Source organism: Equus quagga, chromosome 14, assembly GCF_021613505.1.
Source record: "Equus quagga isolate Etosha38 chromosome 14, UCLA_HA_Equagga_1.0, whole genome shotgun sequence".
Lineage (NCBI taxonomy): Eukaryota > Metazoa > Chordata > Mammalia > Perissodactyla > Equidae > Equus > Equus quagga.
The window spans coordinates 21324617-21351555 of NC_060280.1; the positions used below are offsets into that span (position 1 = coordinate 21324617).

General features: G+C 47.3%; 1 protein-coding gene across 23 annotated transcripts in view; it reads right to left on the reverse strand.

The window, feature by feature from the left end:
- PPFIBP2 (PPFIA binding protein 2) overlaps positions 1-26939 on the reverse strand; it is a 144156-nt gene that overhangs the window by 26803 nt on the left and 90414 nt on the right. For 17 of the 23 annotated variants that reach the window (XM_046685232.1, XM_046685236.1, XM_046685231.1 and 14 more), the window contains 11 exons: positions 22696-22878; positions 18792-18884; positions 13969-14080; positions 11486-11547; positions 10253-10328; positions 9056-9159; positions 7156-7223; positions 5471-5528; positions 4379-4420; positions 1303-1441; positions 63-95 (listed from right to left, as the gene is read on the reverse strand). In XM_046685232.1, coding sequence (XP_046541188.1) covers positions 63-95; positions 1303-1441; positions 4379-4420; positions 5471-5528; positions 7156-7223; positions 9056-9159; positions 10253-10328; positions 11486-11547; positions 13969-14080; positions 18792-18884; positions 22696-22878 — 970 coding nt within the window. The remainder of the gene's footprint in view (positions 1-62; positions 96-1302; positions 1442-4378; positions 4421-5470; positions 5529-7155; positions 7224-9055; positions 9160-10252; positions 10329-11485; positions 11548-13968; positions 14081-18791; positions 18885-22695; positions 22879-26939) is intronic. The other 6 variants (XM_046685242.1, XM_046685245.1, XM_046685243.1 and 3 more) reach the window with 4 other exon arrangements.

Here is a 26939-nt window from a genome sequence, read left to right on the forward strand (position 1 = left end):
GGTGTCAGGGTAGGGAAGCAGGGGCTTTCTCACTCTCCACCTCACCTGGAAGGGTACAGTACCTAATACAGGGGCACTGACACTCCGGCCGCGATCTCCAGCCAACCAAGAAGCAGAGAAGCCACATGAAGAAGCAAGAGAGGCCAAAGTCCAGCCCACCAGAGTTATAGGGAAGCAAAGAAATAAACAAAAGAGTCATCGAGCAAGAGAGAAAAACTCAAACAGAAAGAAAAAAAAATCCCACGAGGAAGGATAGAGGGAAAGGTGACTGAGCTCGGCCCACAGGGTCAGCGCAGTGAGGAGGCCTCATGTGAGGGGACCAAATGCTCCTGGTGCCACTTCCTGGCAGGCTGAGGGATCCACATGCAGGGAGAGGGAGGGAGAGTAGCAGGGACTGAATATACTGGGCCACACGCAGCTCTTGTGCGGGTGCTGGGCTCACTTAGATCAGACTAGAATAGTCTGAAGCTGCTGCAAGTGCATAGTCTGAGTGTCACGAGGACATTCTCCATACTCATCCAAGGGCTTATCTGGAGTTCCTGCAGCCAAAGGCAGAACTGGCCAAGGGAAGAAGCCAACACCTGGGCTGGGACAGGGAAGAGCCACGGATGAGAAGTCAGGGGTAGGAAGAGCTTTGCCTGGACCAGAACATTCCTTCCTGGGCCACACTGGTCTGCTGCTGTTCAGAAAAGATAGCCTATGATACATGAAAAGCAGCAAAACCCTCCATGGTTTCAGGTCCTAAACACCAAAAGGATCCCTGTGGACTGACATCCTTGCCCACTGGCCACTGCCTCCATTTCTCTAAGGAAATGCTCTCCCTTGGAAGAGTGCATAATATCATCCTATTGGTAATAGGGAGGCTGCAGAGAGGAAGGCAGAGACAGGAGAGAGAGGATCAGGACAACAGAGGAAGGAAGAGTGAGGGACAGGAAGCAGGGAACAGGGTGTCTAAAGAGGAGGGAAAAGAGGAATGATGGGAAGGCAGGAAGGGGTCAAGAAAGGAGAAATTGAAAAAGAAGGAAAAATAGAGTGGACTACTTGCAGCTGGAAAAAAATGAGGGTGGGCACACACCCTAGTTTTCTGGGGCTCTAAAGCGTTTACTGAAGGAAACAGAGCACCAGTCAGTGAGCCATCATCTCTGAAAGGGGGACCTCCCTGAGGGACGACTTGTCCCATCTACCCCACCCCCACCATTCTCCAATTGTGGGCTCAGTGGTGGGCACAGGGATCTTGTGCAACAATCGGAAATGCTAAGGCTGCTGCTCCGGGGCTGCCAGCCCAGGGGCCTGGACACTCACTCAGCTTCGGCAGGCTGCTCCCTGCCGGGTCAGGCTGGGAGGCAGTAGAAGTAGATTTGGCAGCCTCTCCATTGGGCGTGGCTCCTGAAAGCTTCCCAGGTAATGTGGGGTATTTTTGCTCTACCAGGAAAGGACTGTCCTATGGGAAGAGGAGAGAGAGAGATGCTGAATTAGCCGTCAGTCTCAGACCCATCCTAGTTAGGAAATCTTTGGATGCAGGAAGCACTCCCTGTTCTCCAAGAGCCATTTTTCACTCAGGCCGACTCAAAGACCCCTCAAAGATCATTTAGTCTAGGACAGGAAAGGGGACCAGAGTTCCGAGAAAGGAAGAAACTTCCCCAAGGCCACACGGTGAGATAGGGACAGAGTCAAGCCTAAATCCAGAGCTGCCTGCAACTAGCTCTAAGCAGGAAGTGAGGCATCTTGCAAAGGAAGACACTGCCATTTAGCCTGCTGCTCAGAAGCCCAATGAACTGACAGCCATGAACTACCCTTTGAGTTCTTTGAATATATAAATCAGAATTCTAATCAAACTATACCTATTGCTTCATTACATATTTATATTATATAATATTACACATTATATATTAATTTTATTTATGGATTATGATAATAGTTATTTTGAAAAACATCAGGTTAAGGCAAATTCAGAAGATATGCGCACTCTTGGGGAGATGACAACAGGAAACAGGCCAGAGAGCTACATGCTCACACAGAGGTCCCTTAGGAACTTGGGATCAGAGTTTGCAGTGCAAGGGGCCCTGTGCTCAGACCCTGGACGTGAAAGGGTCCCAAAGAAAGAAGTCCATGTAAAGGGGAAGAGGAACTGCACTTACTCGGTCAAGAAGGATATAATGGCCCCTCAACCCCAGTGGAATGCATTTGAGTGAAAATAAGAGAGAAATTGAAGTAACATTACCGAGGGAATCAACTGTGGATCACTTGATTGGACCCAGAGGAAAAGTAACACGAAAGACAAAACCAATTTCAAAACTGACAAGTCAAAAAAGTCATAGGAGGTTTCAGTGACTGAGGTATCTTTTGAAGTCTCATTTAGTAAAGAGCCCAGTGCCCAATAAATTTCTGAATTCAGTTTGTTTATAAATGCCTGTCCTAGAAATTGTTTGAAATCCAACTCATTCGCTGAACACGGAGTACTAACCCCCTCTTAAGCTCAGAAAGGAGAGACATGGGAAAAGTAGACTAAATTCTCAAGGAATTCTGAAAAAACTGGCTAGTGAAGTAGAAATAATCAGATCCTTGAAAGATGGAGACTACACAGTTTTTAAGTTCATGATGACTCATGAGGTCAAGATTGGACCTGATCAGACATGTGGCTAAGAATGCCAAATGCTAGTCCATGCACCAGCTGCTTCATAATCACCTGGGACACTTACAAAAACCATATAAATTCCCAGGTTCCACCTGATCCTACAAATCAGCCCCCCTGGGAGTCTGTATTTTTATCAAGCATTTCAGATTACTCTGATGCACAGTCAGACCCAGGAATCACTGACTGTAGGGAAGGCAGCATTCAAAAAAGCTGCAGGACTGAAGGGCATGACTCCACATTCGATGTTATACAGGAAGTACGGCAGAGAGGAAGGGCTCTCAAAAACAGATTTCCGGTTGAGTCATCCCACATGCCCACCTAAGACAGGGCAGAGACCACCAAGGCCACCGAAGTGGGCTGCCCTGGAAGCTCGCTGAGGAGCTGAGATGTAAAGAGGGCAGTACCTAATCCAAGGATGGGCTTCAAAAGGTGGCCCAGACCTGTAAGAAAGACAGAACAGAAAAACAGAAGGAACTGAGGGCAACAGAAAGGGCTCTTCGCTCTGTTCAGCCCAGAAGAAAAGCTGGAAAGGAAGGACTCACTGCCGGAGAAGGTCGTGCAATGTCAGGACGTGACACAGAGGAATCAGAAATGCTTGGATCCAGGCCTGCTTCTGCTTTCCCAAGAAGAATAAGCCTGGTTATAGGGAAATGGAAACCCCAGCCAGAGAGCAGCATGTAACTGATGACCCAGCTGCCCTAACTTAGCACAGAGAGAGTCAGCACAACAGAGTAGGAACAGCACAGGCTGTGCATCAGACCGATTGAGGCAAAACTCTTTCTCTTTAGCCTCTCAGAACCTCTGTATTATTGTTTCTAAATAGGGAACAATAATTCCTGCCTCAGGCCTAACACACGAGGACAGCACATAAATAGAGGCACAAAAAATATCCTGTGCCCAGGGCCTGGAGTGACAGCAATGACTACAAGAGCAGTCCCCAGATGAAGGAAGGCACAGGTCAGACCCCATCTAGAATGTCACATTCAAGTGTGGTCCAGGGCACAAGTTAGAGGAGACATTGAGAAACCAGTGCTGATCCTAAGGACCCTGGATAGAAACTGTAAAGGCTTGTGATCTGTGCACATGAGAAGAGGATGTTTAACTCAGAGAGGGCCAGAGAAACTTAAATTCTAGAGCTGGGAGGAGCAGGGCAGACTGACTTATTGCATGGGCTCCCGAGGGAGAGCCAGGATCAGCAGATGTACATTTTAGGGAAGTCCAGAGACGTATCGAATAGACAGAGGTGGAAAAGAATACAGGGGGTATCTTACAATGGAACGAGCTCTCAGGCCCACAAAGCAAGGGCCGGACACCAACGTTAGGGACGCTGCAGAAAGATTCTTGCACCTGTGGCTGAGTGCACTCCCGTGTTTTTTAACCACAACACATCAGCACAGAAAGGATGAGAGCTGTCATATTCCTCTAATTGTATGCTGAGATCATAATATCCCCCTTCCCAGCAATCAGATCTACACTGCCTTGTTAAAGATGAATTTCTCTGAGCCTATAAAATGGAGGAGATAAGAATAAATCCTACCCCACAGATAATGGAGGTGAAAGCACATTACACAGCTGGGTGCACATGTGAAGAAAATGGGAGAAGAAGTTTTGTCTTTCCTCTTGCTGTCTTACCCCCTACAGTTAACGTATTTTAAAGGTACAAAAGCTGTAACTCATCAAATGAAAACACTCTAGCAAACAATGCAACCACAAATACGTGACAGGGACACGCAGGTAATATACCTTGGGTTCTACCACTGGGGAGAGTTGGTTCCCATCGACAGACTGTGGAATGGCAAGAAGGATGTCAATTATGTGGAGAGAAAGAGACCTGTGTTAGTCACAAACAACAACTCAGGACCCCCTGCCTGCTTAAATCTACAAGGCTCATCCCCTCCCTCCCCATCTTTATGCCAGGGAACCAATATCCATGAAGGAAACACAGCCCACATCATGGACGGATGCCCAGGGCAGCTGCCAGCAGTCTAATGGGGGGAGCAAGAGGCACGTGACGATGGGAGCAAAGACACTGAATGGGCCCGTGGCTCTGCCGGCTCCAGCCTTTATGGTGTTCCATTGTATCATGAGGGCTGGTGCACTGCTAGAGACCAGAGACTGTGCCGCAGGTCTCAGTGAAGGGGCTCTGTCAGGGCGGGACTCCTTGGTCTCCAACGACCTCGCTCAAGACCCTGCGACCCTCCCTCCAGCACGGGGGTATTGACTGCTCTTGTAGTCATTGCTGTCACTCCAGGCCATGGGCACAGGATATTTTTTGTGCCTCTATTTATGTGCTGTCTTCGTGTGTTAGGCCTGCGGCAGCCATTGATCAATGGCTACCCCCTATAAGTGGCGACAAAGCCCTCCTCATATCTTTCTAGACTCTCAAAAAAGCTTCCTCTCTCCATCCTGTAAATCATTCCATAACTCGCTCCTGTGATCATCTCCTGTATCCACATTACTTCCTCATTCAAAATCTCTGCAAGGCTTCCCAGTGCTCTGGGGATACAGGGCCGGTATTCAAGACCCTCTCAGGCTTGAACTGATTCCTGGCTCTGAACTTACCTCTTCCTGCTCCCCACCACTTCCCAAACCTGCCTGTGCCTGCCTCACCATCTTCTCTTGCCAGCTCCAGGCAGCATTTCCTGACTTGCCCTGCTCTGGGATGCCTTGGGCTGCACCTGACTGGTTTTCTCAAAATCTTCATGTAATTCCTGCCTCCCCATCAACTTTATAAAACCCTCTACAAAGTAGGGAGCAGGACCTCTCCTGTATATCCCAGCACTGCTGGGCACAAAGAAGTAACTCGGTAATCTTTACGGATAGACATGGGCTGACCTTATCCACAGATTCACTTCTCAGGTCTTCTAGACTACAAGAGAGTTTTTTCTGAGCCCTGGAAAAACACAAAAGAAAGTGAAGAAACAGTTACTAGAAAGGAGGTATATGGTATCTATCGTTCATGCAGAGTTTATTCCAAATGTTTAACCAGGAGTCTCTTAAGTGGGCTTAGGGTCAAGGTCAGGAAAAAAACCACACTCTCCTCATAACTGTTACACATGAGATGAGGCTTGCGCATCTTGGGGGAATAGTCTGGTCTGACAATGTGTTGGCGAGGGCATGAGAGCATCACTTAATTCCAAATCAGAAGTCCTTGGCATTCCTTGAAAATCTAGAATACACTCAATTCGAGCCTCAGTGGGAGCTGACTGTTGTGTGGTCGTAAAAGAAGACTCGCAGTCAAAAGAGAGGAAAGGTGCCAACACTGCCTTGTCTGTGAGCCTAAGAGTAATCCAGGGAGGAGGGAGCTGCGCCACCTCAGAGTGGAGACGAGCACATCAGCCTCCACAGCTCCAAAGCATCACCTGCGAGGATTCTCCAACCCTCTGCTCTGGCTCTGTACGCCCTGACTAATCTGCTCAGAGGGATTTACTTTCTCATGGGCTGTTTTGCAGAGAAGGGCACCAATTAGATAGAGAACAGGCAATATCACCAGTGGTCACAAGGGTTACCTTGCGATAAGTCTCCTTGGCAGTGATATTTCTCAGTTTATACGAATAAATCAGTATCTGGTAGTACATTAGTCTCTTGTGAGTCTGGTCAGTATGAGTTACTCAATGTTGACTTCCTCCTGAGTGAACGCGTAAACCAAATTTCTTATTCTACAAAATTAACTGGGCAAGTGTTCTCTTGTACACTGCCATACTTCTCTAGGGCTAAAGGCTCAGGGGAACAATGGCTCTCTGGAAAGTGGGGTTCTGAGAGTGTAGGAGCTCTAGAGACTCAGCACTATTCTGGGGAAGCTTCCATCATGCTTATGACCATCTTTTTCAGACACCCTGGCTGAAAGGCAGCCTGTTCCTGGCGGTGGAGCCTCCATATCTCCATTACAGGGGGCCTACCTTGGAAATGAGTTTGAAAATACTGACATAGGGAACTAGAAATAGGTTCATTTTAGAGGGAACCAGTGGCAGCCAAATGACTCCATAGGCCGGCCCATTATAAGTTCATTGCCGTGTGAAGCCTCCCCAACACAAATGGACCAACTTCCCTGTAGGAGAGATGACTCCCCTTAGATGGCCTGGATTGTCACAGGGCTAGAATCACCCTGAGACCAGGAAGCCTCCTTCCAGAGAGGCTGAGAGAAACAACAGACACACGGCACAGGATGCTCTCAGCTCCAAGGAGCCACTGGAGGGCACAGACACGTTGCAGCCACCTCTACTTTGAGGCTCCAACCTCTGGCTAGATCTCTTCTCAGTGACTATGACCCAGACCTTCAGCCTGGGTCCCTGGAAGGGACTCTGCGGCCAGGGAAGGTAGGCATGGTTCATGAGTGCTCCATGGTTTGGGCCCCACTGTGGTCACTGCTGGGGCCTGGAGTGATGCCCTGACAATGGAAGGGTGGGTGTGCGCAGGACATGGTGGCCATGCTCACCACACACGGCCAGTCCCTGCCATGTCAGGACCCCGAGAGGAGCCTGAGGGCACAGTGGCTCCAGGGAAATGCTCGGGCCTCCTACCTGGTTTCCAGTGATTTCTGCGGTAGTGGAGGTGGCCCCACTGTGGGAGAACTACATCTCGGAGGCATCTGCACCAGAAACAAAGGAGTCACTGTAGAAGACGGTTACTGTGTGGAGACCCCCCACATCCTTTCCCCTTCTTTGGACGATTCCTCTTGAGGAGTTACATTTCTGCCCCTGGGTACAGTCACGGTGGCTATGTCAATACAGGTGGTTTGCTCTTTCAAGATGCCAAGGAGGTGGGCATAGTGAACAACCTGGGCCAACCTGTCTCTCCTTCTTGGGCCTATGTTCACATCCTGGAAGTAGAGCCCTGAGACCGGAGTCCCTGGGGCTCTGGCCGCCCCTACCCTTTCTGAGCTTGGTTCTTCAGCTTGCCTTTCATTCAGTGAGCAACTGCACACACTTTCAAAAACCTTCTTTTTTAGCGTAGGTTAGCCAGAGTAGTTTGCAATGAGCAACACTGCGATTGACATAGTCACTCAACAAACAGGAGTAAAATCTACTGCCTGCCAGGTTCTGTGCTAGGTCTGGAGCAAGCACTTCCCACACCAGGGAGGCAGATAAATTAATTAGGATAAAAGATCAATGTAACATGTGCTATGGCACTGATACCTAGAACATAATATGGGGATACAGGGGAGAGAGAATACTTCTCATTGGTGGGAAGGTTAGGAAGGCTTCAGAGGGGAGAGCACTCGAGCTGAATCTTGAGGAATGAGAAGGGCTTGGCAAAAAGGCAAGAAAGGCAAGAGCATTACAGGCGGAGTGAACACGAGCTAATGGTGGTATATAAGGACACAGTCTGGTGTCTTCAGCGCTGCACTAACTGCAAAGACCACCTCTTTTCTCTAGAGCCCAGTACCTTTTTGGGCCACTACAGGAAGAACCCTGGCATTATAATACAGTTGTTAAAAGCCTGGGCTTTTTGGTCAGATAGACCTGTGTTGAATTCCAGGTTCTGCTATCCACTTGCTACGTGACCAAGAGCAGATTACTTACCCTCTCTGAGCCTCAGCTTCACCACAATAAAATAAGGATCCCAATGGGGTGTCATGAGGTGTAAACGAAGTGAGCTATGAACAGTGCTCATCACAGCGCCCACGCAGAGGTACCGAGCGTCAGTTACTGCTATTTTATTATTGTGAGCAATCTGGAATGCTTGTTCTGATGTGATAACGGGGTCACTTGGTGACACTTTTTCTCTCCCCTTAATTAAAAAGGTTGAGCTGGACCACAAAGATCCTTTTCAGTTTGACCATTCTGGAGTTTCACAAACCTTTTAGATTCTGGGCTGAAGCCCCTTCTCCACGTTAGATCTGTATCTATGAGTTTATTTGCTATTAGTATCTAGCCTATGTCCAGAGAGATGCAAATAATAGGATCAAATTTTAAACAAGCAAAAGAGAAAGAAAATCTGTATGCTGGTTACAGCGGCTGGAGGGGATGTCTGAGAACTAGGCGTGGACCACTTCAAGAGCCGCAGTGCTCTCTCTAATTGAGGAAGACACACTCATTCATTCAGCAAATATTTGTTGAATTCTACTGGGAATCAGGCATTATTGCAGACCCTGCAGAAATAGTGGTAAAAAAACGAACACCACCTTTGGTCTGTGCTTACCTTCCAGAGAGGAAAGACAAAAAAAAAAAAATAAGCAACTGTATTAAAAAAGAAAATTCCTATCCTTGAAAGGCCAGTATCCACTATGCTGTCCTTGTCGACCAGATGACAGGCCCTTTCCACCTCAATTCTCTCCCCAAGGCCTCTGGGGCAACTCTATTGATTTAACTTTTCACCTGTCAAGATTTATACCTGACAGGTACCTGCGAGATTCTCCCTCAGCCTCAGCATAAGCTCCTAGGGCCTCCTGAAACCCCACAGCATGGATGGAAACAGCACCTCTGGCTTAAATAAGTCTTCAGGGCCTTTATTTGCAGTGTTCCACTTTCTGAAACTTCCTTCCAGTTCTTCCTCATTGATTGAGAGAGTTCTTTCTGAAGGCCCTGAAAGCATCAATGCAGAGGATGATCACCACCATATGATTTGTTTAGAAACCTGTAATTGTACCACAAAACCCTAACATTGTTTCCCAAAAAAACACAAAAGGGACATTAAGAGTGTAATTCGGAACATTTTTCAGGGCAGTGGAGCAGGGACTGCCTTAAGGGTCATCTCAAGGTGAAAGCTCATGTGGAACAGAGAGACGGTACCCCCTAGTATTCCTCTCCAACCTTCTCATTCCTTGGCCACAGGCAATCAGGCTCCAACTTGACCCAAAGGATTAGAGAAAACATTGCTGCAATGTGGGTGTGTGAGGCCAGAAGTGGCCCTGGGTGCCGACCAGTCAGTCATAACCCAGGCTGGGACTCCGCTTCTCCCCAAGATGAGGCAGAAACTCAGCCAGAAGCCAGAAATCAGAGATTGCTGAATACCCTCAAAGCAGCCCTCTCCCATGTAACATCTGCTTCCCGGAATCTGTGATGAGAGCCTAGGTCAATGGCCTGAACAAGGCAGGCAGCCTGGCATATGCCCCACCAGGCCCATAAGACTAACGCTGCATGCGTGTTGCATCCAGTCTGGGCAGCAGACATAAACACATACAGTTCTCCCTGCCCTGTGACTTCCTGTGGGGACCCAGGTACCCAGAGACTCCAAGAAGATCCCAAAGCACTTGGAACCTACTGGGGGAGCTTGTAGATTCTCTGGGAGGCAGACAAGATCTAATCCCCAATGAGGGTACTGAACTGATTTGCAATCCAGGTTTGACCACACTGACTGAATCTGAGGGCTTTCCTGGGAAGATACAGAGAAAATCTTCAAGGGTAGGGATTCCCAAGGGCTCAAGTTGAAGGCTTTATTTTCTTGGTGATCTGGATAGTCCCTGGGAGTTCTGAACTGCCTGCCATTTAAAATTTTTGGAAATCAACAGCTGCCAATTTGCCACTATCCAGAACAGTCTAACCAGCTCCATTCTCCAGCAGAGAATCTTCTCCAAACGAAGATGAAGAATCTTCTGGCAGGACTGCCCCTAGATTTAATACAGCAAATGGAATGAATGTCTTTGGGAGAAAATGGTAGGCTCCCCCTTGCTCTTACCTTGAGTTACCATCACAATCTCCTTCACCCTTCGGTACTGGTTTAACAGCCCTGTAAGTTCCTCTATCCGACGGTCCTGTCACAGTGCGAGAAGCATATGTCAACACCACCACTGCCACCTCAGGTGATTTCATTTTGGGGCCCAGGCTATGTTCTGGGCACAGTGAGAAGAAATGCTGTGTGGAACAATGGAGTGTTCCAAAAGGAAACACAGTGTCCAGGCCCCTTCCTGGAGCCTGGGTTCTCAGTGGTCTGCTTCCTAGGCAGCTGCAGGCAGCACTCTTGCATCTACCTGAAGGCTATCAGTCCAGCTCTCAGCCATAAAACAATCCCTGCTGGACGTTGCCTTCAAGGGGCTTACACATTTCCAGAAGGAGGAAACTCACTGTCTCCCTACGCTCCTGAGGTAGCCATTGAAATTTGCCTCCTGATCTGGGCGTTGCCCTCTGGAGCTACACTCATAAAAAGACTCAGATAAAGCTGTTGTACATATTGCAATATCCTCACCTGTTCCTTAGGAGTCTGAGGTTCCTTCTACAACAGAGGAAATTCCTAGAGGGGATTATTTCCTTTAGCAAAGGCCTAGGGACTTGGGAGGCCACACAGATTTTCACGTTAGACAAAGTTAGGTGTGAATCTTGGCCCTGTCATCTACTGTCACCCAACCTTGGGCAAAATTACTTAAGCACTTTGAGTCTCAGTTTCCCCAATTAAAATGCAGGGTTGTGATCCTCACAGTTGATATGAGGTGCTCTATAGTCACAGAGGCAGCTGTTTTATGATTATGCAGGAAGAATGTCAATTATGCAAAGAATATATGAAGACACAGTAAACTGAAACCCTGCATGCTGCCCAGTGTCCCTACGATGGGTCTATCACTAGATCGTGCACTTGGGAGATTGGTGGACTGTTCTTGAGTTTTTCCAGGAGTCTAAGCAGCAGCTATGACATTGGCAGTAACCACAGTGGTATTTTTTTCCTCACACCAGCACAGACGGGCACAGCCTTAATTTGCCTTTGGGAGATTCCATTTAGGCAAAGTTCCCAGGCATCAAAGCCAAGAACAAGTGGCTGAGCCAAGTCTCTGGTAGACAAAGGCTGTTCTTCTGACACATCCCTGAGCCACTGGCCTGATGGGCATGGCCCTGTCCAAAATATCAGAGACAAGCAGGGACCAAACAGAGCCAAGGATGTCGGCAGGGAAAGGACAGGGCTGCCCAATGACCGTCTTACCTTATCTTCATTGGCAACAAGCAAAGTTTCCATTCCCATTTTCAGACGTTGAATTTCTTGGTCTAAAAGAATTTAGGTGTAGAAAGAATCACTTACATAAATGCAGACAACTATCCCCACATGCTAAGATGTGAAGACTTTCCATGTGAATAAATTGACATGGTCTCCTTTATGTCTTTAAAGAACCCATGATGGTGTCTGACATAGAGTCAGTCTCATGAAATATTTGTTGGAATACCCAATGAAGGGACCTAATATTTTGCCTTCTCTTTATAGACATTTGTGGGAAAAATCAAAATGCCATTTGCTCAAAAGTGACACAGAAAAACCCCCAAATATTTCACAACCAACAGCTCACATGAAAACAAACATTCATCCTTTATAACTTGAGTAGGCATATACCTGGGCTGCTAACTAGTTTTAGGGAAAATCATAAAGTCCCATGGATTGTAGCAGAGGAGAATTTAAAATAAGGGGAAAAAAGTCTACAGCTGAACACAGACTGGAAAAGTGACTATGTAAAAGGGTTGGATGCTTGGCCTAATTTAGAGGTATAGTCAGAATTGACTAACAAATCTTTAGATGCATCTATAAATATATTAAAACAAGCCCTACGGTTAAGGAAAACAATCTTATTTCATCATAAACCTAAAGAACTTCCCTATGGGATGAGGGATCTGTGTCAGTCTGTGGTGAACAACACATGGCATTCTCTCACTTTAGACTCAACAAGGACTCTCTTGACTTCTTCCCAAACTAGTCTAGTGAGTCAGGTCAAAGGCCAATGCTGAAAGGAGCTGGAGGTCATTCTACCAAATATTTGTAGGTCTAGAAATTGGCACATAGTTAAGTTTTCCCAAAAGGACCTACACCCATCCCCAAATTGGGTATTGCAAAAAGAGAATAAGATGCCTCGATAAAAAAGTACAGGAGAAAAGGGAACAGAAGTATAGGCACCCCATTTCCTTTTCAGATGCTTGCCACATCCAACAAGAATAGGAAGAACAGATTTATAGGCTTTGTGTGAATAGTTGTAGGGATTCATTTTCAGAGGAAAGCAAGGATCAGCTCTGCAGCCCAGTTTGGGGTTAGGGGAAAGCCGTAAGCTCCAGATGAAGACTGGCAAACCTTGATGCTTTGGGCAAGACCCAACTGAGCAGCAAATGACAAAAAAAAAAAAAACCCAAACAAACAAAAAACAGCTCAAGAGATGTCTGATGATAGAATGGCATAGAGCCTGGAAGGCTTAGACTGTAAGGAAGCATGGGGTGCTGTGGGAAGTCTGCCTGGCCCAGAAGTCATGGCCTGGAGTGCTCTCTGGCACAGAGAGGCTAGAGTATCTTAGGGAGACCCAACTTCCACATTAGGCCCTGGAAGGTAGATGACACACTCAATGACCTAGAAAGACACTGAGAAAGGCTGAGCGATGGATGAGAATATTGGTCACTAATTTCCATCTCCAGCTTAAGCCATTGTTTCATGGCTATATGGTTTGCCATCTGAGTCAGGGATCCAAGCTAAGCAGTGCTGAAGCGAAGGCGAGACTCAGTAGTGGGGCCAACCCACAAGGCTACATAATCTCCCCCAGCTCTGCAGCCTGGTGGTAAGAGGAGAAGTTAGAAGGTGTGTCATCATTTTGTATACAAGGCAAATAGCTGTAAATATTAAATATGTGTTAAGAGTATTTGAGGATTTATCCTCTATTTTTAATCAGCAAGACTGGAACTCCTCAAGGACCATTCACTATTTTTTCATGTATTCAATAAATACTTCTTAGGAGCCTATCATGTGCCAAACACTGTGCTAGGCTCTGCGGATATGGTCTTAAACAAGACAGACACAGTTCCTGACCCAGAGTGAGGTCAGCAGTCTGTTCAAAGAGATCTCCCCAAATATAACACAGATAAATTATAAAAAGTGCTATGAAGGAAACAAAGAGTGCTCAGTTAGAGAAAAATAGGATTGGGGGCACCTACTTGAGGTAGGGTAGCCAGGAAAGGTCTTTCTGAGAGGTAACATTTAAGTTGAGATTCAAAGAATGAGAAATAACTGACTTGTTTCTGTAACCTTAGGGCCTTATACGAGAATCAGGCAGGGATCCATTAAATGACTGAATGAATTGCCACAGCCTCCCCTTTAGTGATGACACAAAAACAAATCCTTTCAATCAAGTGAAAGAGTAAAAACTCCAGAGGTGGCTGCACAGAGTTTCAATGATCAGACTGCATCTGAGAAAAGCCTTCGGAGCTGTCTTCTGGACAGGGCAGGGGTTCATGGCAATGATTCCGCAATAGAGCTGTGCTTTATGGGCCATTCACGCACACACATGCATGCATCCATTCACTTGGACACGTTCACATGCATACACATGTACATGCACATTAGCATGCCTACTCACACCGGCATACACATACTCAATCATAGACACACAGAAGAGAGGGCCCAGGGGCCACTACATTCTGTCACGGTGTCAAGCTAGGTACCTTTTTCTGCATGGTTGCTGTGGAGAGCTGCAGTCCGGGAGAGCTGGCTGTGCAGACGCTCAATTTCTGCATCCTTCAGGGCCACCTGCTCTTGAAGCTGGGCTACCTCAGCCTGGAAGAACAACAGAGGATCCCTACTAACAGACCATGATAAAGTGCTTCAAATCAGAGCCCAGGACCAATGAGTCCTAGGACATGTTAGGAAGTTAGCAGCAGAGGTGCCAGAGGTCAGCAGTCAGAGGTGCTCACTACCCTCTCCACAAGGTGGAGCTCTGCCGAATGAACTCACTCTTCCTGGCCAATCTGGACCTGCCCATGGCGCTGGCCATCCACCTGCTTTTTCTCCTGCATCCTCTTACTTGACCAGGCTATTTCCCTGCCCTGATCTCTGAAGCCCAAACACCACTGAGATCCGAGGAGCTGGAATTGTGTGCTCCTCACACAATGGGAGGGCTGCCCTTGATCCAAAGATGGATATTCTCTTTCTGGGCATGGTCTTCCTTCTCCCAAGATATTCCTGCAATGGCATGTGTGCACACTTGTAACAAGCGTCTGTATCTTTCATTTTTCCACCCCACACAGGAAACACAGTGGAAATCAAATCACCACCAATAAACAGAGTGAGCCAAGAGTCCCCTGCCTCAAACACTCTCCCACCCTTTATGCATAGTCACTGCCTCTGCCCAACCTCCAGGGACCTGTGAACCCTCACCCACATGTAATTACATGCAAACATTCAGATGGGTTGAGCATACATACTTTTATAAATAAAGCATGTAAATACAGCCACAGAAGTGCATACACACATTCATATATGTACACACATGGGGAGCTGCATTGGGTGGTTCCCACATCTCTACTAAGTACAACAGTTAAATTTCACACATAACAGGCATGGTTGTCCATCCCTTCCCATAGTCATTAGAAGATCAGAACTGTGGAGGTGCCATCCCAAAAGGCACACTGGCTTTGGGGTCAAACTTGGATTCTCTCATTTCCCAGTTGGGTGACCTTGGGAAAGTGAATTAACACTTCTGAGTCTTGGATCATGTATAAAATGGGAAAAATAGCATTTACCTCATGGCGCTGTAGTGAGGATTAAATAAGATAATGATCACAAACAACTTAGCCTAGTGTTTGCTAGGTAGTAAGTGCTCAATAAATGGTACTACTACTGCTGCTCTCATCTACTCCTTCTTCCCTTATAGATAATGAGCTAGTCCTCTGAGCAACAAAGCAGACTAAGAAAGGGGGTGAGAACTGACCCCCAGCCAGTCAACCCCTTCCCCGTGTGGTAGCCCAATCTTGTCCCTCCTTCATCTCTCAGGGTTATGCAACGGGCTTGTCCTTTCCCACTGAGGCCCGAGTTAATCTCTGAACAACTCCAAGTAAGCAAATGAGCACAGGCCCTGCTGTTGGCTCCTCCACCAAACAGGCCTTGCATTCAGTTTTAGGACACATTGACGGAGCACCCACTCTCCATCGGCCCCTGTGCTCACTGCTTTCTTGCATCAAACCTCAATCCTCATAGGAAACTATGGGAGGAAGCAACATCCCTGCATGTCACCGGGGAGAAAACAGGAGTGGTGCAGGACTCAAGTCCAAGTCACAGACCCTTTCAGTGCCCAGGCCAGGATGCAAACCCGCCTGCTCCAAAGCCAGGGCTCCACTCACCCTACCCCTTCTGCATCTGAGTTCAGAGCTCAGATGACAGCCACTCTTATAGGGCTTGGGCTCCCTGAGCCCACCTCGAGGGTTTCTGAATAAACTTTCCCTGACATCCCCCAAAATGGAACAGAAATGACCACGTAAAGAAAAAAAAGATGGCAAGGGGTGGGGTTTCCTTACTCCAAAGTTCCCTGTGAGCCACTGCCTCTCTGCCCTGGTTTCCACCCACAAAGGCAAGAGCGCCAAGCCCAGCTGTGCCAAATTGCTTGCTGAGACTCGTAGGCATGCAGCAGCTTTTCATAGCTCACTCTGGGCCTCAGTGCCCATGGGCTGACGATTAATGGCGTCAGTGGCTTCTGAGGTGCTTGGCCTTGGGACTCTCAATCCAAATGCCTTTCATTTCTACAAGGGCCAGACTATTCTTGGAAGATATTCTCTTAAACTTTCTTGCACCTTCCACACCCATTTCTCCCTTTCTTTGCAGACAGGGTGAGAGCTGGTCTCTGTTAGGAGCCTGGATGCCTGATGCTCATCCGCAGTGGATGCCAGTGATGCAGGCCTACGGAGGCGGAGCACAGAGCATGGCATGATGAGGTCTCTCTTCTCCCAGGCCTGCCTCTGGGTGAGGTCATCTATTTAAAATCCTACAGGCCAAGTGGCAAGGCCCAACCTTGTGTGTGCCAATTTCCACAGAACAGGCCAGAAATGACAGGTGTTCTGTTATCCTTAGAGTGGGAGCTGTCCCCATAGCTGGGAAGTCCACCACAGCCCAGAGGCTCTCTACCTGACCATGAGGGCAATGTGTGCAACTGCCAAGGCCACTGAGGCTAGGGCTGGGTGGCAAGAGATCTGAGACAAAGACATGGAGACTGGTGTCAGGCAGAGGTGGGCACTCTGGCTGCTGGGCCTCATTAAACCCAGGGACCACAACCCACTGTCGCTGCACCAGAAGATCAGCCACCTTTAGGGACCCAGAAGCTTTACACAGAAAACTAAAGAACTTTCAAACAGTACAGGTTTTTACTGCAGGGAATCAGGATGAGGTGGGGGAAAAAAATCATGAGTTTTAGAATGACACAGATCCAGATCTGAATCTCACCAGGGCCACTCTGAGCCTCAGTTTCCTTACCAGTAAAATGAGGATAATAAACCAATAAGCCTTGCTAGGTAGTTTTATGCATCAAATGGGAAGATGTGTGCAAAGGGGTTGATACACTCTGGCACATAGGAGGTGCTCCACACCTGGCGGTTATTAAATAACCCGCCATATCTCGAAGATCTACATGCCAAGGCAAAGAGCTTAGGTGATTTAAAAAGAAAAGAGTTGTTTGCTTTTATAGGAGAAGGTGTATCTTAAACTTCAGGGGTTTCACCAAGACAGGACTCGCTTGAGTGGAGCACTCTGATAGAAGGTTCTGAGCTATGTGAGGAAAACAGTGCTCCTAATGGTGACTGTGAAGCATAGAATGTATAAGGGTACAGGTAAACAAAAACGGGGCTGTGGATAAATGTGTTTGGATTGCCTACGATTGGTGCTGACTGGCTGTAAGACCTTGGGAAAGTTACTTAACTGCTCTGTGCTTCAGTTTCCTCATCTGTAAAATGGTTAAGAAAATTATTTTATATTTATGTATTATTATATAGATATAAACATCATGTTCAGAATTTTCTTTTAGTAGTGTGATTTAAAACTGTATATAAATTATCAACACTGGAAATTAAGAGAGAGAGAGGGAGTGAGAGAGACTGACACCACCCCCCCCCCCCCCCCCCCCCCGCCTCAATGAAATGCCTGGAAGGAAATATTAATAGTGGTAGCTCCTGGGTGGTATATGAGTGATTTTTATTCCTTTAATATTTTTATGGTTTAAAAATTCTCTATAATGAGTATTAACTTTTTATGATTATAAAAACAATAACTTGCAGAAAAAATAAAACTAAAAGTACAAACTAGAAGTTAATAAAACTCCAATAAGAAGTATTTTTAAAAAAAACTCTAGGAAGCGAAAATGAGGGGCTGGCCCCGTGGCTGAGCGGTTAAGTTCGTGCGCTCCGCTGCAGGCGGCCCGGTGTTTCGTTGGTTCGGATCCTGGGCGCGGACATGGCACTGCTCATCGAGCCACACTGAGGCAGCGTCCCACATGCCACAGCTAGAAGGACCCACAACAAAAAATATACAACTATGTACCGGGGAGCTTTGGGGAGAAAAAGGAAAAAATAAAATCTTTAAAAAAAAAAATTTTAAAAAAAATTAAAAAAAAAAACTCTAAGAAGCGAAAATGAAAATGCCTACAGGGGCCACCAGGTAGCACCCATGGGTGGCGCTGCAGAGACCTTAGTGAAATGGCAGGTGTGCACCCCACCCAGAGGCAGCCCTGCCCAGGCTCCCTCAAGCTGAAATGCTGCTCCAGGATTGTTAGAGCTTCCTTCCCCACCCTACTTCCCCCGACCCCACCCCACCCCCCAGGGCAGCCTAACTCTATTTTAATGTGAAATTCTCTAAAGCTTAAGTGACAGCTAATTTGACACTTTTAAATACAATGTTCTGGCCAAAACAATAAATGTGTGGGCTGAATCATCTCATCTATTAGAGGAAATGAAGAAAGAAACAAAGGAGGGAGGGAAGATATTTATTGCACAAAAGAATTTATCGCTGGCATCCTTTAAATAGCAAGCTCCCCAGTTCCACAGAAAACATGATTTGGTTAAAAAATATTCAAAATATATATCATTTTTTAGAAATACATTCATTGCTAAAAATAAAGCATGCGTATTTTTAAAAATGGATTATTAGAGGGACTGCTAAATGTAAAGTGATGCAGCCAATATAACACTGGCATTCTTCTGCCTTAGGACTCAGCACTCACTCACAGAGCCCCTTCTTGGCCCAACATGGGCCTGGTGGTGCCATGGGACACAGCAAGAGGAAAGACACTCGGTTACTTCAGCAGCACATAATCTCACGGGCTTTCCCCATGAGAAGAGCCCTCCTGGATCAAATCTGTCTGCTGCACCATCTGCCCACTGTTGCGAGTGCACGCAGTAGGGTCAATTTGCAATTCTCAAGCTTAGGCTACTGCAAACCCAGAGCTTGATCACAGACTCTCCCCAACGGACATCAACACCGCTCCGTAAACAACAGAACAGATTTTTACCTTAGTGGCCTTCAGCTTCCACTCATACTGATTCCGTTCATTTTCCAACTCTTCCACCTTGATTTTGAGGTGCCTGAGCTCTTGCAGTAACTCCTACAGGGATGAGAGAGAAAAACGAAGTTCTGATGGTTAAAGAGCAGCACATTCCCTGGATCTACAGCCCTGGTTAAGCTCATGCAGCACAGAAGATGCCAGAGGCGGGAGCAACCACATCACGCTCCACAATGCAGCACAAATCTTGAAACATGGTTCTCATTTCAGGAAAAGCTGTGTGGCCGTTAAAAAACAAAGCCAGGGAGTTTCAGACATAAGAAAGAGAAAACTTTTTCTTATTTTTAGAACCTGTTCTGCCCGCCCATCTCTGACATCTGCCTCCTCTGCAGGGTGTGCCCAAATCATGCACATATGTGTAGGGGGCAGGACAGACAAGACTTGGGATCTAGAGGAACAGAGATGCTGAAAGGAGGCAGTTTCTTACAAAGCAGCAGAAGAGGCTAGTTGGGAGCATCTCTCTGTGCTGGGGGTCAAGGAACCTAAAGAGGGTCCATGATCCTGGAAAGCTTCACAGAGGAAGTGACAGCCAGCAGGAAAGAAAGAAAACAGGAAGGGAAGAAATGCCAAGTATCAAATACAGAGGCCAGTCTGGGAGTTCCATTCAGGGGAGGGGGTTGGTTTGAAGTAAGGAGGGAGGGAGCAGGCATCCAGGGAGATGGCAGAGGCAGGGGCCAAAGGGAATAGGCTGTCGGGCTGGATCAGAGGATGAATGGCATGTGGTGGGATATGCGGCTGGGAGGAAGAGGGGCCCTACTGAAAAGGCTTTTAGAGGAGAACATCAGGAGTTCTGCTGCCATTCTTTGGACGGTAGGGAGCACTGAAGGTTGCTGAGTTGGGAAGTGATATTTAAACAACTTGCCCAGGGTGGAGCTGGAATTCAGGCCCATTTCTTCTGACTCCAGGGCCCCTGCTTTCTAAACCACCCCTTCAGTAAAGACAAAACCACTAAGCACCCTTGTCCCAAACCAAGATTCCTTTAATGGACAATTGGTCTTGTTAACTGGTTCCTACCAGAAAAGAATTAGCATAAAAGTGATTACTTCCATAGACTTTCTGAACTCTAGACTCATATAACAAACTCCCTACTTAAGATCTCCACGTGGATGGCACATAGGCATCTCACAACTGTCATGGCCAGTGCAACTCTTAATTCCCCTTCTTAGACATCCCTGTTCCACTAAGTGGCATCTCCATCCGCCTCATCACCTGTGCCAGAAACCTGGGATCCACCGCTGACATCTCCTTCTCTTTCCCCTACATACACAATTCATCCCCAAGCCTTGTTAATTCTACCTCCAAGGAAATAACTTGAATCTCCATTTCTCTCCAACTCTACCACCACTTCTCTGATCTAGCAGTTAGTGTTGATAGCCTGGATGGTCTCTTCATTGGATGCTCCTTTATCGTCTTGCCCTTTTTGAATCCACTGACAACCACTGCATCCAGGGGACAATACAATTAAAACACATCTGATCCCAGCACTTCCCTGCTCCTCAAAGCTCATAAACTTGAACTCAGGACCAACACAGCCTGGGCTGACTCAGGCCCTGCCTGCCTCTTTTTTTTTTTTTTTTGAGGAAGATTAGCCCTGAGCTAACTGCTGCCAATCCTCCTCTTTTTGCTGAGGAAGCCTGGCCCTGAGCTAACGTCCATGCCCATCTTCCTCTACTTTATATGTGGGATGCCTACCACAGCATGGCATGCCGAGCGGTGCCATGTCCGCACCCGGGATCCGAACTAGTGAACCCCGGGCCGCCGAGAAGCGGAACGTGCGCACTTAACCGCTAGGCCACCAGGCCGGCCCCAGTGCCTGCCTCTTGTATTACTCTCTCCCCCTGGTTATGCTCGAGCCACACCGCATACTTTTTAGGCCTTTACACTTGCCACTCCCTCTGTCTGGAACCATCTGCAGGTTTATTCCTGCCCATCCTTCAGGCCTCCCCTGAGCAAAGCTATCCCCACCTCCACACTCCACCAAGCTCCCCTGCTATACTCTCTCGTGGCATCCTGTGTATCTCCTACATCATTTGCAATTAAACGTTAACTAGTATGACTGCCAGTGGCTAGTTCTCCTCCTATATTGTAAATTCCATGAGGAGTTTTGCTAACTCCAAGTCCGTTTTGCTAACTTCTAGCTAGTAGGTCTGCATTATTTCTTGATGAATGCACACATGAAATTCAGGTCATCATTTAACATGCCTGGAGTCTTTGCATTCTGAGACAATCCACCAGGAAGTTACGTTGCTTACAACTGAATTTTGTAAGGTGATATATTAATATTTTCTTACAGCTGAGGTCAGTATTTGTTGATGCCCTTTTAAAAAAATGTCTTCTAGGGGCTGGCCCCGTGGCCGAGTAGTTAAGTTCGCTTGCTCTGCTGCAGGCGGCCCAGTGTTTCGTTGGTTCGAATCCTGGGTGCGGACATGGCACTGCTCATCAAACCACGCTGAGGCAGCATCCCACATGCCACAACTAGAAGGACCCACAACAAAGAATATAGAACTATGTACCGGGGAGCTTTGGGGAGAAAAAATAAAATCTTTAAAAAAAAAAAAATGTCTTCTAAGCTAAGGTTATTGCATCCAAGATCCGCAGCATTAGACTCTAAGGCCTGTTGTGACCTGCAGCAGATCCAAGATCACTTTCTGAGAACATTTCTGGCCCTGCCTAAGGGAGCGCCAGGTCTGCTGAGGGCAGGACCGGAAATGTGCAGGTTATTGCCCAAGGGGCTGCCACTATGGGGACACAGAGCCTGATGATCTCCAGGGTCTTGTGACCTCTTTGGCACGTTCTCCTCCTAAGCTGTTTGTTGTCCATCATCAGCTCTAAAAACTGGTGTAAATTTTCACTTTTAGCAGTCTTTCTAGGTTACCCCACTCAACATGGGGCACACTCCAGCACCCCCTCAGGAGTTTCCTATCCAAATCTACGCTTACATCTTGACTCTCACTTATTCCCCTTATCCTTTAACGTAGACAGAAATTTTCCCCACTGAGCCCCTCCCCTAATGCCTAAGTCTGGGTAGAGATCTTCAACATGTTCTATAGTTGAGTTTGGATCATGGTAACTTCCGACAGAACCAAGGCAGACCCTCTGCAGTGCTCATGGCTACCATGACATTGACCTTCCCTTGGGCTTCTAAGTCCTTTTTGATGGCGGGCCTTGGAGGCGCAGGCTCATGTCTGTGTAGCTACCATCACCAGGCCTCAACCAGGTCACACAGGACCCAGTCACACCAGTGTGAGGGGACAAGTCCAGAATCCTAGTCAGATATAGCCCACAAGGCCCAGAGGTCATGAAATCCCTCTAGTATGTTTATGTAGGGGAATTTTTCATGGAAATTCAGAAGATGACTTAATTGTCACAGCAAATGGAAACTTGTGTTCTATTCTCTCACCAGAAATAAACCTCTTTAAAAATAAATTTGAAAGAATTCTTTCATGATGCTATTTTTTTCTTTAAAAAAAAAATCACATGACATGAAACTTCATTTAATCTCCCAGCTCAGGGAGAAGAATCAGTGTCTGAATTGTACATAGGATGGGGAATTCTGAGGCTTCCTTTTGTATAAATGCCCATCACTCAGGGCACCTGACAACCTCACTCCCAGCCCAGAGTGAGATGAGAGCTGCCGCCTGTCCGAGTGTTGGCCTTATTTGCTCAGACTTGGCTCGTGAGGGTCAGAGAGCTCAGCTCACGTCCTGAGAGGGTGAGTCCCAAGCTGTGCCCAGAGGTAACAACAGATCCATGTTAAGCCACGGCACTCTGTTCTGGTTAGGAGAAACCCCAGCCCCTCCACCAGTTAAATGCCCCACACACATGCTCTGATATACTTAAGTGTGGCTCCTACAGGTGACCCCTCCCCACAGGCATTGTCCTGGCTGCAGGGCTGGGGCTCGGCCGCACCATCACCGGCCACCACCTCCTCAGGGTTGTCCCTACTGAGTAAGAAGCGCTCTTGAATCTGCCTGTGGATGTCCAGCTGCAGCCTACACATCTGCTCCTGCAGCTCACTGATCACATTCAGAACCGACTGTAGGAAGGAGAGAAAGGAGAAAAAAAGCATTCAGGGTCAGTCAGCTCTCCGACACAGAACTCCTTAGGAGAGTAGCATGGAGGGGAGGAAGTGTGCAGAGAATGAGCGACAGGTGGCACCCCACAGTCACTGTCCATGACCACCTGGTTTCTTCACAGGAAACAAAAGCCATGGCATTTTTCCTGAGGCCTGCCCCATCCATAGGCCTGTCTTGTAGTTTGAACAAACCCCCAGCAGCTCCTTTATGCCATCCTGGGGGATCGTTCCTCATGTCAATCTCTGAGGCATGGAGTCTAGCAATAGCAGAGATGGGTGCACAGATGGACACATCCCCTCTACACATACGCCCACGCTACACATGCCAACTCCACCCTAAACATGTCAACACCCATGCACAGGTGACATACACCACGCTCATGCATGCTAATATATCCCCAACCCCAAACTCTCCCTCACACCCTATAACAAACCTGACTCCTTCACTTCCCCCTCCAAACCTGACTTCTTTGTAGCCTCAAGAACATTTTGACCTTTTATGGCAACTTTGAAAAATAACTGCAACTCTTGGAATTCATACTTCCTCAATTCTGAGTTCCTTTCACTAGCAGCTCTACTGGGCTTTCCTTTGTCTACTCCATAGACACTTAGTGTCCCTCTGCAGAGACCCAATGGCTTTCACTGGTGAGTGAGGAGAGACACACAAATAACCACAACAAGGTGGAAGTGCTACAGCCAAGAATACCACAGTGCTCTCAGGGAGCAGTGAGTGACATTCTGCCTGGGTCAAGAGGAAGGGAGGGGGTGAGTCTAAGTGATGTCAAGTAGGCACATTCTAGACCCCCTGCCTGGGTGTGGGAATAAAGGAGATGAAGAGTCATGGGCCTGGGTAACAGGGTACATGATGGTGCTACTCATGGCAGCAAGGAACCTCAGAGGCTGGGGAAGACCATGGGCAGCCTGTGCGGCAGTGATATGACTTTAAGGGGGCAGTTGGCAATAGAGCAGAACAGAGCCATGGCTGGGTGGGGTGGCAGCCAATTAAACTCTTTAGCCCCTCCCTGCCCACCTTTACTGATACTCTAAGCCCTGCATCTGAGACTGAGAGGTCTGCCCACTGGTACCATGGGAACCACCCAGGCATGCTAGAAAGAGGTTTTCTACCCCCAATAGTGACAGTGCTGTCTAAAAGAAGAAAAGGTCCTACCCCATGTCTTGATGTTTTGTGAACCTCCTTTTCCAATGTAGAAGGGAAATTGAGAGTCTGCATGGCAGCTTGGGGCTAAAAGGGCACTGGGATAAGGCCCGCATGCCAGTCTGCTCTCCTTTCTGGTGACACCATTCAGAGTGGGATAGCCGCGATGCAGTCATTGCTGTCATTAGCAGGTCCCTGGCCTTTCAGCCACTCTCCCCTTGAGCTGGCTCACTTGAGTTAGCCCACAGACAGCCCCAGGTTGTCTTCCCCCAGGGTCATCTGCTAACAAGGTATTTCTCTACTGAGACCAGAGGATTGGTTTGAGAAATCAAGGTGATTCTTGTGAGCCTGAGTAAGTGCCCTGGACCTCAGATCTTCACCCAGCTGCACTGCTCCTGGTCCTGAACCCTGATGGGACACTGACCAATGGACTGGGACCATACCGGTCCTCTGGGTTCTCACCAGCAGTCCCAGTACAGACCCTGGGCTCTGACTTGGCCTTTGCTGTGTCCCTCTGGGTTGTGAATCCCTGGCTGGCTTAGCTCAGATGCTGACAAGGGTAAAGGGCTCCTGCCTGACTGGCCCCAGGCACTAGGAGTCACAGCCTAGCTCTATCTCTGCTGCTCCTGGACTTGGCCATCACTGGGGGATGCCACATGAGAAAAAGACCAACTACATTTAGTTTGTTCATGCTTTTTCTTCTGAGAAGACTCAAAGTCTTTTAGTGCTTTAATTGTTTAGCAAGTAGGTCCCTAGGAATACTGACGAGGACTGAGAAGCTGGAGAAGAAGGAATTAAAGAGGGAGGAGAGAGCTGGAATCAGCAGCCTCAGGTGGAGGGATCAGCTAAGCACAGAAGTGAAAGCAAATTGCGGTCCAGGTAGGTTTCTAGATGAGAAACAGGAAGTTGAGGGAGATCCTCCCTAATGGGCTTGATCTTCTATGTAAGGGAAGAGACAAGGTTGCCTGGGAAAATGACACACCAGTGAGGCAAAAGCAGGTACAGATTTAGAATAGTGACTGTGAGCCATGACTGATGGTAAGACATGAAAAGAGGAAAGTTAGGGGTGGAGAAAAGCAATATGAAGGGGAGGGGAGGATGCAGCCTAGGCTGGAAGTCAATTAGAACAAAGGTAATTTTTTTTTTTACATCTAACCTTCCAACCAAGAACCTGGGGCAAAAGGACGGTGGATTAATCAAGGATGGAGTCAAAAGCAATTCCTCAAGGTAACAACTGACCATCATCTCCCCAAAGAGGGAGACGGCCTGTTAGAGGCATCTAAGCTATAATGGGCGACAGCATGATACAGGGAAAAGCGCATAGGCTTCAGACTCGTCCAGCTGCTGGGTTTCATTCCAGTCCTTCAATTTTTCGTATGTGACTTTGGACAAATTATGAAACTTTTTCAAACTTGATTTTCAAATTAGTAGAATGAGGGTCTCACTACCTCACAGGGTTCTTGGGAGGATTAAATCAAGCGAGACTCAGGTAAAGCCCCTGGTGGGGTGCCTGGCACACAGGAGGCATCCCATAATGTGAGTTCACTTTCCTGTACTGCTTCTCCTTTTGCCATCAAGTGTTTGCTTCATAAGAAATAAAAGAAACTGGAAGAACCACAGAAAACATCTGAAGGTCACGCGGCACAGTTAAGGCCTATGTGACGTTGATCACTGACAACAAAAGCCCAGCCTCTCCGCACAGCCCTGGCATGCTCTTATTGGTTGCTCTTTTCCAGAATCTCTAGTCTCTCCAAGCCCACTGGCCCTGCCTGTCTTCAGGCCTGCTCTTCTCTTCTATATAAGTTTCTAGAACTTCACTGCCCTCTCCCTTCTTTGTTCCCTCCATCCTTAAACCTCTCAAATGAAGAGTCTAGATCTGCCATCCCTGATTTTCACCACCTCGTTCCCTGCCCTCGATCTCCAGGAAGAAAGCTCTGTCTCCACCACACGAGGGTACCATTCCTCCTCTGTGCCCCGCCCCTGGCCAAATCACAGGTAAGTTCTCTGTCTGCAAGCTGCTTGGCTGCTTCTGGAAGTGTTTCATTCCTCACCTTCAGCAATTTTGCACTACTCAGGTTCTTCTGATCGCTCTTTCACTCTTTCTGATCTCCTGTGTATCACTCCAGTCTGTGTAGGTTTCTATCCATTCCAATGTCAACTGATCCATATAGTTTTTCTTTGGCTTCCTGTTATCACAACGTCAAAGCCTTCTATATCAGCATCCAAATTAGGGACTAACTATGCTAAACAGGCAGGAGGGCTAAGAGCAGATTACTGCTGCCTTCTACAAAAAAATCTTCCTAGAGTTAGTCCTTAGGAACTATTCTTTATCATTTAGGTACCGATATACCTATTTTAGCATTCATCCTATATTCCTCCATCTTATCCACAAGACTATCCAAGCAACATTTTTACAATGCCTCACTAAAGTGCAGGTTTACCAGTCTACCATGACGAGATGTGTTCCTGGCCAAACCAATGAGGTCAACGTGATATAACTCACTCTTAATGGACATGGATCCCTACTTTGCCTTCCTGCTTCTCACAAACCATCACAGGGCTGACCCCAAACTCAACAGACTAAATATTATAGAATCCATCTTTCTTTCCCATTCTGGAAAAAAAAAAAAAAAAGAAGAAAATGGTTCACTTTCCAGTTTTCTAGCAACTCACTTGCTAGAATTTTCCTGATTCATTAAAATTCACTTACAGCAAGCAGTTTGGAGACTGCTGTCCTAACTTCTTTGCGCCTATCAGAGGCATCAGTGGAATTGAGCCCATTCTTTCTTTGATCTTCTTATTGAGAACGTAACTTTTTTAAAAAGTCTTTCTATTGTCCTTAGTGTGTCCTTTTGTTTGGGGTTTG